The 14,016-nt window shown below is 42.7% G+C and overlaps 1 protein-coding gene across 1 annotated transcript in view; it reads left to right on the top strand.

Moving 5' to 3' along the window:
- The window catches only part of galnt9 (polypeptide N-acetylgalactosaminyltransferase 9), a 331,066-nt gene that overhangs the window by 22,939 nt on the left and 294,111 nt on the right, over window positions 1-14,016 (top strand). Inside the window, exon 2 of the mRNA XM_061985891.2 lies at window positions 13,613-13,793. Coding sequence (XP_061841875.1) covers window positions 13,613-13,793 — 181 coding nt within the window. The remainder of the gene's footprint in view (window positions 1-13,612; window positions 13,794-14,016) is intronic.

The raw sequence follows: 14,016 nt of genomic DNA, 5'->3' as shown, positions 1-14,016 counted from the left end.
ATTATACAGCATTATTCACATGTGAATAATATAAATACAGTCTATTATACAGCATTATTCACATGGGAATACTATAAATGCAGTCTATTATACAGCATTATTCATATGTGAATAATATAAATACAGTCTATTATATAGCATTATTCACATGTGAATAACATAAACACAGTCTATTATACAGCATTATTCACATGTGAATAACAAATACAGTCTATTATACAACATTATTCACATGTGAATAATATAAATACAGTCTATTATACAACATTATTATTTACATGTGAATAACATAAAAACAGTCTATTATACAGCATTATTCACATGTGAATAACATAAATACAGTCTTAATATACAACATAAATCACATGTGAATAACATAAATACAGTCTATTACACAGCATTGTTCGCATGTGAATAACATAAATACAGTCTTAATATACAACATCATTCACATGTGAATAATATAAATACAGTCTATTATACAGCATTATTCACATGTGAATAATATAAATACGGTCTATTATACAGCATTATTCACATGTGAATAAAATAAATACAGTCTAGTGTACAGCATTGTTCACATGTGAAATACATAAATACAGTCTATTTTACAGCATTATTCACATGTGAATAACATAAATACAGTCTTTTATACATCATTATTCACATGTGAATAACATAAATACAGTCTTAATATACAACATCATTCACATGTGAATAATATAAATACAGTCTATTATACAGCATTATTCACATGTGAATAATATAAATACGGTCTATTATACAGCATTATTCACATGTAAATAACATAAATGCAGTCTATTATACAGCATTATTCACATGTGAATAATATAAATACAGTCTATTATATAGCATTATTCACATGTGAATGACATAAATACAGTCTATTATACAGCATTATTCACACGTAAATAACATAAATACAGTCTATTATACAGCATTATTCACATGTGAATAATATAAATACAGTCTATTATACAGCATTATTCACATGTGAATAATATAAATACAGTCTATTATACAGCATTATTCACATGTGAATAATATAAATACAGTCTATTATACAGCATTATTCACATGTGAATAATATAAATACAGTCTATTATACAGCATTATTCACATGTGAATAATATAAATACAGTCTATTATACAGCATTATTCACATGTAAATAATATAAATACAGTCTGTTATACAGTCTATTATATATTGTTTGTTATGCGGGATTAATTTTTGGCATATTAAATATAAGCCTGGTTGTGTTGTGGCTAATAGAGTATATACATGTCTTGTTTTTATTTACTGTTTTAGTCATTCCCAGCTGAATATCAGGTCCCACCCGCCTCTCACAGTATCTTCCCTATCTTCCCTCTACTCCTTCACTCTCACTTTCCTCATCCACGAATCTTTCATCCTCGCTCAAATTAATGGGGAAATCGTCGCTATCTCGATCCGAATGGCTCTCGCTGCTGTTGGCCATGATTGTCAACAATGTGCAGATGTGAGGAGCTCCACAACCTGTGACGTCACGCTACTCGTCTGCTACTTCCGGTACAGGCAAGGCTTTTTTTTATCAGCGACCAAAAGTTGCGAACTTGATCGTCGATGTTCTCTACAGCAAAAATATGGCAATATCGCAAAATGATCAAGTATGACACACAGAATGGACCTGCTATCCCCGTTTAAATAAGAAAATGGCATTTCAGTAGGCCTTTAAGAAAAGTACTCTCTATGAACATATCATTGGTATTTGCTCTATATGGGGCATAATGTGTAATTGTAATTGCCTTTTTCTGGATCTTAAATAGAGATGTGTCCATGCATCAGAGTGGACATACTTAGATTCATGAATACATGTTGCCAGATTGAAAAACACCCTGACATTTCCTGCAACATAATTAAATATGTATTGGGTGTATTGTAAAGCTAAACTGACTACAGTCTAGATCATTTACAATATGTCATTTTTCATCTCTTGTAGCAGTCATCCTGTAATGAATTGTCTCTCAATCAGATAGTGGAAAAAAGAGGACATACAACAACAAAAAACAAAGCCAACAAAAAACAAAAGGTAGCGTGCAATGTTCCGCAGTCTATTATACAGCATTATTCACATGTGAATAATATAAATACTGTCTATTATACAGCATTATTCACATGTGAATAATATAAATACTGTCTATTATACAGCATTATTCACATGTGAATAACATAAAAACAGTCTAATATAAAGCATTATTCACATGTGAATAACATAAATACAGTCTTAATATACAACATAATTCACATGTGAATAACATAAATACAGTCTATTATACAGCATTATTCACATGTGAATAATATAAATACAGTCTATTATACAGCATTATTCACATGTGAATAATATAAATACAGTCTATTATACAGCATTATTCACATGTGAATAACATAAATACAGTCTTAATATACAACATAATTCACATGTGAATAACATAAATACAGTCTATTATACAGCATTATTCACATGTGAATAATATAAATACAGTCTATTATACAGCATTATTCACATGTGAATAATATAAATACAGTCTATTATACAGCATTATTCACATGTGAATAACATAAATACAGTCTTAATATACAACATCATTCACATGTGAATAATATAAATACAGTCTATTATACATCATTATTCACATGTGAAATACATAAATACAGTCTATTATACAGCATTATTCACATGTGAATAATATAAATACAGTCTATTATACAGCATTATTCACATGTGAATAACATAAATGCAGTCTATTATACAGCATTATTCACATGTGAATAATATAAATACAGTCTATTATATAGCATTATTCACATGTGAATAACATAAATACAGTCTATTATACAGCATTATTCACATGTGAATAACATAAATACAGTCTTAATATACAACATCATTCACATGTGAATAATATAAATACGGTCTATTATACAGCATTATTCACATGTGAATAATATAAATACAGTCTATTATACAGCATTATTCACATGTGAATAACATAAATACAGTCTTAATATACAACATCATTCACATGTGAATAATATAAATACGGTCTATTATACAACATCATTCACATGTGAATAATATAAATACGGTCTATTATACAGCATTATTCACATGTGAATAATATAAATACGGTCTATTATACAGCATTATTCACATGTGAATAACATAAATACAGTCTAGTATACAGCATTGTTCTATGTGTCAAACACCCTGGCATTTCCTGCAACATAATTAAATATGTATTGGGTGTATTGTAAAGCTAAACTGACTACAGTCTAGATCATTTAGAATATGTAATTTTTCATCTTTTGTAGCAGTCATCCTGTAATGAATTGTCTCTCAATCAGATACTGGAAAAAAGAGGGCAGCCAAAAAAAAAAAAAACACAGCCAACAAAAAACAAAAGGTAGCGTGCAATGTTCCGCTTCTCAGTTTTGTGCAGAGACGTGGTCTTCCCTCGCAAGCCGCCGGGGCTGCGGAGGGTATCTGTGTTGTTTCGTGACATGGCTGCAACGCCAGGAAGTTGCACCATGACACGAGTCCCACCCATAATTGTCAAAATGCCACCACTCTGACTGACTCATGCAGGAGTTGTTGAATCCCTCTCATGGGAGAAGCCCATTTTCCCTTCAGCTCAATTATGGTTTACGGCTGTGCAAATTGTGGATGGAGCATCCGTGCTGTTTCTAGTGTGTGTGTGTGTGTGTGTGTGTGTGTGTGTGTGTGTGTGTGTGTGTGTGTGTGTGTGTGTGTGTGTGTGTGCGCCTGTGTGCACGTGCGTGTCCATCTGTTGTTATGGAAAATAAAGCCAGTTCAATTTTGTTGAACCACATGATGGTTGTCCAACATTATTCTGCTAGTTTACACAAAAACAATTCCACCCACCGTTGTAGAGGTGAGGCTCTGATGTCTTTTGATTTATTTTTTTTTAAAGTTAATTAAAACTTGTATACTGTATATCAGTGTTCATACAGGTTTCTAATTCAAATGGATTCAAGAAAAAAAAAGGGGTACAATTACCTTTATAATGATGTTATGAAATGCTTCTTCCAGCCATCCATTTTTCTACCGATTGTCCCAGGTGTCTGTGTGTATGTGTGTGGGAGGGGGCGTGTCTGTGTTTACTAACAAGACATGGCGAAGCCCGAAGCCGAGTTTCTTAACATGGAGATATTCTCACTACTTTTCTTTTGTCGACCACAAAGAAAATAACATTTTAATCAATCAATCAATCAATCAATGTTTATTTATTTAGCCCTAAATCACAAGTGTCTCAAAGGGCTGCACAAGCCACAACGACATCCTCGGTACAAAGCCCACATAAAGGCAAGGAAAAACTCACCCCAGTGGGACGTCGATGTGAATGACTATGAGAAAACTTGGAGAGGACCGCATATGTGGGTAACCCCCCCCCTCTAGGGGAGACCGAAAGCAATGGATGTCGAGTGGGTCTGACATAATATTGTGAGAGTCCAGTCCATAGTGGATCCAACATAATAGTAAGAGTCCAGTCCATAGTGGGGCCAGCAGGACACCATCCCGAGCGGAGACGGGTCAGCAGCGCAGAGATGTTCCCAGCCGATGCACAGGCAAGCGGTCCACCCCGAGTCCCGACTCTGGACAGCCAGCACTTCATCCATGGCCACCGGACCTGTGCCCCCCCCCTCAAGGAAAAGGGGAGCAGAGGAGAAAAGAAAAGAAACGGGAGATCAACTGGTCTAACAGGGGGGCTATTTAAAGGCTAGAGTATACAAATGAGTTTTAAGATGGGACTTAAATGCTTCTACTGAGGTAGCATCTCTAATTGTTACCGGGAGGGCATTCCATAGTACTGGAGCCCCAATAGAAAACGCTCTATAGCCCGCAGACTTTTTTTGGGCTCTGGGAATCACTAATAAGCCGGAGTTCTTTGAACGCAGATTTCTTGCCGGGACATATGGTACAATGCAATCGACAAGATAGGATGGAGCTAGACCGTGTAGTATTTTATACGTAAGCAGTAAAACCTTAAAGTCACATCTTAAGTGCACAGGAAGCCAGTGCAGGTGAGCCAGTATAGGTATGTTTATAAGTATATAAAGGTATATACAGTATAGGTATGTTTATAAGTATATAAAGGTATATACAGTATAGGCGTAATATGATCAAACTTTCTTGTTCTTGTCAAAAGTCTAGCAGCCGCATTTTGTACCAATTGTAGTCTTTTAATGCTAGACATAGGGAGACCCGAAAATAATACGTTACAGTAGTCGAGACGAGACGTAACGAACGCGTGAATAATGATCTCAGCGTCGCTAGTGGATAAAATAGAACGAATTTTAGCGATATTACGGAGATGAAAGAAGGCCGTTTTAGTAACACTCTTAATGTGTGACTCAAAGGAGAGAGTTGGGTGGAAGATAATACCCAGATTCTTTACTGAGTCGCCTTGTGTAATTGTTTGGTTGTCAAATGTTAAGGTGGTATTATTAAATAAATGTCGGTGTTTAACAGGACCGATAATCAGCATTTCCGTTTTGGCGTTGAGTTGCAAGAAGTTAGCGGACATCCATTGTTTAATTTCATTAAGACACGCCTCCAGCTGACTACAATCCGGCGTGTTGGTCAGCTTTAGGGGCATGTAGAGTTGGCTGTCATCAGCATAACAATGAAAGCTAACACCGTATTTGCGTATGATGTCGCCTAGCGGCAGCATGTAAGCACTAAAGAGTGCAGGGCCAAGAACCGAACCCTGAGGAACTCCGCACGTTACCTTAACATAGTCCGAGGTCACATTATTATGGGAGACGCACTGCATCCTGTCAGTAAGATAAAAGTTAAACCACGACAAGGCTAAGTCTGACATACCAATACGTGTTTTGATATGCTCTAATAATTTAAAAATTTTAGTTAAATGTAAGTTGTGTCTTGGATCAAAGATCCTATCCTAGCAATTCAAATCTGCTGTAACAGCTACAAAAGCAACATGCTTTGACGAAGCTAGTAAAGAGAGACACACTTCACCTCCTAAGCAACAGCGGCTGGATTTTAGCGAGGCACTGCACAGTGAATTGACACACTATGTCAATTCTCTTATATACTCGTTCATTTTAGACTTCTAGAGTGTTTGATTATCCCATCACTCTAAATGTATAGACTATAAAGTTCACAAACATAAAGAGGGATGCTAGTGGGCCAGGCCAATCTTTCCTTATCTCTAAACTAAAACTGGGGAAATGTGTAGAGTGTTCTGGGCTTCAGACATGATTTTATTTCACAATTCCTTGAGAGAAAAAAAAGCCTGGTTAGGCTTTGTGTATGTAGTGTGTGCCTTCCTTGCTTTACAGCTATGTTGTTATTATGCTGTTTGTTACTTATGTATGTTATGTTGCAGCTATTTAAAATAACCCAAATAAACCAATAATTATAGTCTGCAAATGATGTGTTGTTGTTGAGTGTCGGTGCTGTCTAGAGTTCGGCAGAGTAACCGTGTAATACTCTTCCATATCAGTAGGTGGCAGCTGGTAGCTAATTGCTTTGTAGATGTCTGAAAAGGTAAAAAGGTAACTAATGCTTAAACCAAAAATAAACAAAAGGTGAGTGCCCTTAAGAAAAAGCATTGAAGCTTAGGGAAGGCTATGCAGAACGAAACTAAAACTGAACTGGCTGCAAAGTATACAAAATCAGAATGCTGGACGACAGCAAAGACTTACTGTGGAGCAAAGACGGCGTCCACAATGTACATCTGAACATGACATGACGATCAACAATGTCCCCACAAAGGATAAAAACAACTGAAATATTCTTGATTGTTAAAACAAAGTAGATGCGGGAAAATATCGCTCAAAGGAAGACATGAAACTGCTACAGGAAAATACCAAAACAAGAGAAAAAGCCACCAAAATAAGAGCGCAAGACAAGAACTAAAAAACACACAGGAAACCAGCAAAAAACTCAAAATAAGTCACAGCGTAGTAGACAAGAGCTATAGTGATACGTGCTTGGTTCTGGTTTAAAGTCATATCCAACAATTGCGACGACTTCTTACTGTTAACTGAGTTTCGTTTTTTAATGATTTCTGCTGGTGGTGTGCCTCTGGAATTTTTCAACGCAAAAAATCTACCTTGGTTTAAAAAAGGTTGAAAAACACTGCACTCGAGGACTACCTTCAATACAATAATCCCGGACAGACTCTGCAATAAACTGGACACTCTTGGCCTCCCCCCTCTCACAAACGCCTGGATAAGGGACTTCCTAACGGACCGACCCCAGAATGTGAGACTTGGCCCGCACCTCTCATCCTCCCGCACGCTGAGCATCGGCTCCCCACAGGGCTGTGTGCTGAGCCCCCTCCTCTACTGCCTTTACACCCATGACTGCAGTCCGGCCCACAGTGACAACCTTACCGTCAAGTTTGCCGACGATACCACTGTGGTCGGGCTCATCTCCAGGGGTGACGAGGCTGCCTACAGAGAGGAGGTCCTGAAGCTGACGGCCTGGTCTTCGGAGAACAACCTCGCTCTCAACACCAGCAAGACCAGAGAGATCATCGTCGACTTCAGGAGGAGCAGCACCGACCCTGCCCCCCTCTACATCAACGGCGAGCGTGTAGAGAGGGTCCACACCTTCAGGTACCTTGGAGTCCACATCTCTAATGACTTCTCCTGGACAGTCAACACCACATCAATCATCAAGAAGGCTCAGCAGCGGCTACACTTCCTTAGAGTCCTCGGGAAGTACAACCTGAAGCCTGACCTGCTGCTGACCTTCTACCGCTCGTCCATCGAGAGCCTGCTGACCTACTGTATTACGGTATGGTACGGCAGCTGCACTGCAGCAGACAGGGAGAGGCTGCAAAGAGTGGTCAAGACGGCTCAGAAGATCATCGGCCGCCCTCTCCCCTCTCTGACGGACATCTACACCTCCCGCTGCCTCAACAGAGCCAGTGCCATCATCAAAGACAGCACCCACCCTGGCTCTGACCTGTTCCACCTGCTGCCCTCTGGGAAGCGCTACAGGTGCATTAAAACCAAAACAAACAGGCTAAAGAACAGCTTCTTCCCCAGGGCCATAACCATCCTGAACGGACTGCCCCATTGTCCCTCATAACTGCCTTCTCTTCGGTGCAATAACCCATTCCACCAACCACCCTGTTTTTGTTTTGTTTTTTTCATGTATATATTCATTTCACACCATATTCATTGCACTTCTACATTTTTTAAATTTTTATATATTTGCACATTGTTTTTCTAGCATGCACACATCGCACTGTATGGAATGGCCTCAATCTCGTTACCTTGCGTAATGACAATAAAGCTGATTCTGATTCTGATTCTGAAATGTCCTATTCCCTATCCCCTTTCGAAAATGTCACAGCATCAAAGTGACGTCTCTTCAAAGTTATTGTCGTGATGAGTCACCTTAATGGGAGCAGAGAGGTATTTTAGGTTTGACATATAAAATCCCATAATTAATTCTGTCAGGCGAAGGACGGCTAATGCGTTGCAGGGAACGGCCGACGTCTCTTTGTGGTTTTTAGGGACCCGCGTGGCCCAAGCTGTATTGAGTTTCTGGTGCTCCGCACTGCCTCTGCATTGTGGAGTCTGCAGTGATTTATGATCACCGTTCCATTAGGGCAACAATGCAACATCTGGGGATGGATTAAAGGTTTACGCCTAAATCCACAACAGCATCAACACTCTATGAGAGTTAAAGCTTAAAGGCATTGTTGTTAGGTCATTCCCTTTGCATACTTCATTTGCAATGTTTCAGTCCATATATAAAGGTTTATTTGAAATAGGGACGGATACAGAATCATGAATATCTGAAACAAGTTATCCAATGTATGCATCATATTGTTTGTAGCCAAAGCTCATTTACAACTGTTAGAATAATTGTTTCTAAATGATCACAAAAACTTTGTGTTACATTTGAGTGCCCGGTGAGAAGACAAAAGCTGTCTTTGAAACCTACCAAGAGGAAGGCTCGTAGAACTCCACTGTGTAGGGGGGAAAGCCACATGAAGGGTTTTCTGTTTTCTCTCATGTATGGTAATCAACATAAATATATGGTTCTAACCCAAGGACTTCAAAGCAGAGAGATGGCAGGATCTGCCCAATTTCCAGACGACCTCTTTTTGAAGTATTTTACGAACTCTTTTTGAAGTATTTTATGGACCTCTGTTGTGTTTACTGAGAGAGGTGACGGCTCAGACACCAGGGGGCAGTATATACAATAATTTATTATATATAATAAATATATATAATAATAAACAATACAACTAAACTATAGAAATAGAGTGTGTGACTAAAATACAAGAGTGTGTGTGTGGTGTAAGACTATGTGTGTAGATATCTGAAGTGTGTTACCAAGTGTTGATGAGAAAAGGCAGACAAGTCCAAAGAGGGCAAGGCAAAAGGGGTCCAAGATCAGCGAGGGGTCCGTGGGGCAGAGAGAGACGTCAGAGTCCAGGGGCGAGTGAGGAGTCGGGAAAGAAGAAGGCAGTCCAAAACACCGGGGAAACAACGGGAGATCTCGAGGAGGGAAGACTCGGGAAGGCACTGCGGAAGAGCAACAGACGTCAGAATCACGGAGGGAAAAACAACACAGTAAGAGCGCATAAGGCTTACGGTACACAAAGAGGTAACTAAGTTCCCGCGCCGATCCTTGGGTCCACTGGTCTTTTATACATCTCGCCCTCATCAGTCCCAGGTGTGCAGGCTTGTCGCTGCGTGGGCGTGCTGCGTGGGCGTGCTGCGTGGGTGTGCTGCGCTTAGCGCGAGCAGGGGCGTGTCCGAGCGCGCTGTCATCGGCTCCTCCAAGTGCTCCCGCAGAGGAGGGAGACTGCGCGTGCGCCGTAACAACCTCTTTTTGAAGTTTTTTATGGAACTCTTTTTGAACTATTTTATGGAACTCTTTTTGAACTATTATATGAGCCTTTGTCCTTTGGAAACAGCGGTGGCCATGTGGTCGGGGAGGGTCCGAAATAAAAGAAGGCGGCGTGCAATCTTTTGGCAGAGCGTGCTGAGATACTGTGCAAGGGTACAGTGTACAGACGACTCTCCTCAATATTGAGTCCAAATTTAATTCTGTCTCTGTTTAATTATTTGCCTCTTGTCTTGTTTAATAAATGTCATCAGTGTTTGAACCTGACAACAACAACAACAACAACAACAACATAGATCCAACATCATTAAAATAGGAAAATAAAACGAATAAGGCAAAGATGAGTCTATAATAATGATAATAGTAATAATACAGACAAAGTGCAAACTAGATAAAAACCAATAATAATAATAATAATAATAGTAACACAGGACACCGTCTGCTCCACACGCTGTAAGTCTTTGCTGTCGTCCAGCATTCTGTTTTTGTTTACTTTGCAACCAGTGCAGTTTTAGTTTCGTTTTGCATAGCCTTCCCTAAGCTTCAACGCCTTTTCTTAGTTGCACTCACTGTCAGAAAAATGTTATGTAAATTATCAAAAAACTTTCCGTTCTGAGTTCCAGTGAACAGATGAGAGCTGTCTTTGTTCCACCAAGTCAAAGGCTTGGAAAATTCCACTGTGTACGATGAGAGGAGACGGGAGGGGTTATCTATCGTCATAAAAGACCTGTTCAAGCCGAATCCAGGACGAGCCCAAGCCCGAGGCGTCTTCTTCTTTTGTCTTCAATGTGACCAAAAACAAGAGCTGTTTACATACGCCCCATTCCTGTTGAGACATGTGTTGTTTTGTAAACACTGAATACCTAAATAAAGGAGGAGACGTAAACCTTTTTCGTCAGAGCGTACAAAGGTACTAGAGATGCGCGGTTTGCGGGCACTACCGCGGAGTCCGCGGATTATCCGCGGATCGGGCGGATGAAATTTAAAAAAATTAGATTTTATCCGCGGATCGGGTCGGGTCAGGTCGGGTGGTTAAAAAAAAATTAGATTTTAAATAGATTCAGGCGGGTGGCAGTTAAACCAATTGGGAAATATATATACATAGTTAAATGTTGTTACCCACATACGAAAAACGAGCAGGCACCTGCTGCATATGCCACAACAGAAGAAAAAAAAAAAGAAGAGATGGACACTTTTACGGAGCGGAGAAGGGACGCCTCGCCGGGGTCCGCGGGACCGAGGCCCCTTCCCCCGAGAGGGCCCCACCGGGAGCCGTAGCTGAGGCGATCCGCGAGAAGGGCCCGACGCACGTCCAGGGTCACCACCGCGCCCACCGCACCGACACCCCCGCCTCATCCGCCTTCGCCGCGGCCGGCGTCACGCGCAGCAGGTAAGCAGCTTACCTGCCCGCCATCCCCGTGGCCGGGGGCTCGTAACAGGGGTCACTCCGAGCGCTCCGCCCGCGCAGCTTACCTGCCCGCCACCCCTGTTGCCGGGGGCGCGTAACAGGGGTCACTCCGCGCGCAGTGCGCTCACGAAAGGGGTGGGGCTCACCCTGGTTGATATAGACAGCAGGACGGTGGCCATGGAAGTTGGAACCCGCTAAGGAGTGTGTAACAACCCACCTGCCGAATCAACTAGCCCTGAAAATGGATGGCGCTGGAGCGTCGGGCCCATATACCCGGCCGTCGCCTGCAGCGAGACGCGCTTGGAGGTGCGCTCAGCGCGGCTCCCATATGATTGCGCACTGGTGTGCGTCTGGGTCGTGACAGCGTGGCACGCGAATGTCTGTACTGCATTGGATCAGTCTCCTTTCTTTAACAGGCAAAAGCTTTATAACCTCACTAATGACTTGCATCGTCTATATTAGATATATAACAACGGGCGGAGGCGGTTCTGATCAAATGTTAGATCGGGTGGATTGCGGATGGTTGACGACTTTCTGATGCGGTTGCGGATGAAATAATTGCCTATCCGCGCATCTCTAAAAGGTACAGTGTGTCCAGGCGTGTCTCCTCAATTGAGTCCAAATTGAATCATGTCTCTGTTTAATTCTTTGCCTCTTGTCTTGTTTAATAGATGTCATCAGTGTTTGAACCTGACACTCGTCTTTTGTTGTTTTTGGTTTGAGCATTAGATACCTCATGCTGTCGTCCGCATATTGTGGTCACGACAAACCATGTTCCCGACATCTACAAAGCAATTAGCTTACCTGCTGCCACCTACTGATCCATCCATCCATCCATCCATCTTCTTCCGCTTATCCGAGGTCGGGTCGCGGGGGCAGCAGCCTAAGCAGGGAAGCCCAGACTTCCCTCTCCCCAGCCACTTCGTCCAGCTCCTCCCGGGGGATCCCGAGGCGTTCCCAGGCCAGCCGGGAGACATAGTCTTCCCAGCGTGTCCTGGGTCTTCCCCGTGGCCTCCTACCGGTCGGACGTGCCCGAAACACCTTCCTAGGGAGGCGTTCGGGTGGCATCCTGACCAGATGCCCGAACCACCTCATCTGGCTCCTCTCGATGTGGAGGAGCAGCGGCTTTACTTTGAGCTCCCCCCGAATGACAGAGCTTCTCACCCTATCTCTAAGGGAGAGCCCCGCCACTCGGCGGAGGAAACTCATTTCGGCCGCTTGTACCCGTGATCTTGTCCTTTCGGTCATGACCCAAAGCTCATGACCATAGGTGAGGATGGGAACGTAGATCGACCGGTAAATCGAGAGCTTTGCCTTCCGACTCAGCTCCTTCTTCACCACAACGGATCGATACAGCGTCCGCATTACTGAAGACGCCGCACCGATCCGCCTGTCGATCTCACCATCCACTCTTCCCCCACTCGTGAACAAGACTCCGAGGTACTTGAACTCCTCCACTTGGGGCAAGATCTCCTCCCCAACCCGGAGATGGCACTCCACCCTTTTCCGGGCGAGAACCATGGACTCGGACTTGGAGGTGCTGATTCTCATCCAAGTCGCTTCACACTCGGCTGCGAACCGATCCAGCGAGAGCTGAAGATCCTGGCCAGATGAAGCCATCAGGACCACATCATCTGCAAAAAGCAGAGACCTAATCCTGCAGCCACCAAACCGGATCCCCTCAACGCCCTTGACTGCGCCTAGAAATTCTGTCCATAAAAGTTATGAACAGAATCGGTGACAAAGGGCAGCCTTGGCGGAGTCCAACCCTCACTGGAAACGTGTCCGACTTACTACCGGCAATGCGGACCAAGCTCTGGCACTGATCATACACCTACTGATATGGAGGAGTATTACACGGTTACTCTGCCCAGCTCTAGACAGCACCGACACTCAGCAACAACACATCATTTGCAGACTATAATTACTGGTTTGCTTAAAATCTTTCTAACCCAATTAGGTGAAATTACGTAATCTCCCACAGCACACCAGACTGGATCTCACGGCACACTAGTGTGCTTTAAAGCATCCACATTGGCTCTCAGCCTCTCCTCTGCCAAACACGGTCACGTCCTTGTCCATGTGGGCGTCTCGCAGCTCTGTCATTGACAGTGTAATGATCCCCTCCGGATGGGACCTCGCCGTATGTTACTGACCGTCAAGTGTCAATCAGCTGCCATCCTCCATCCTCCGTTGCCCTCTACACTCCCCTATATCTGCCTGCTCTGTTTGCGTCCGCCTCTGATCCGCTATGTCATTTTTATGTTTTTTTCTGGGGCAGGCTTGGCGAAGCCCATGGGGCTGGTGGAGGGTCCCGGAGGACTTGGTCAGGGAGGAGTCGCCGCCTCTCTCGGGGAGGACAGCCGCGACGCCGAAGGGAAATACGAAGAGTACGGCTACAACGCCCAGCTCAGTGACAGGATCTCCCTGGACAGAAGCATCCCCGACTACAGGCCTAAAAAGTATGTCCCGGTTTTTTTTTCATCGGTTTTGTGGAATGTGGATTTCCCCCTCACATCACATCTCAGTAGCTGCTCTTCCCGAAGGCGGCGTCGCGAACCGGAGCCCAGCATGACTCCATCAGCAGTTAATGGGCTCCATTATTGCAAAGACACACAAAGAGGAGAAGCTTCTGCAAGGCACATAGGGTTCTCTCTCTTTTTTTATCTCCATGGTGATTTTTTC

Source organism: Nerophis lumbriciformis, linkage group LG12, assembly GCF_033978685.3.
Source record: "Nerophis lumbriciformis linkage group LG12, RoL_Nlum_v2.1, whole genome shotgun sequence".
NCBI lineage: Eukaryota > Metazoa > Chordata > Actinopteri > Syngnathiformes > Syngnathidae > Nerophis > Nerophis lumbriciformis.
Note: the sequence above shows the minus strand (reverse complement) of the source record. Positions and strands in the feature narration are given on the sequence as shown.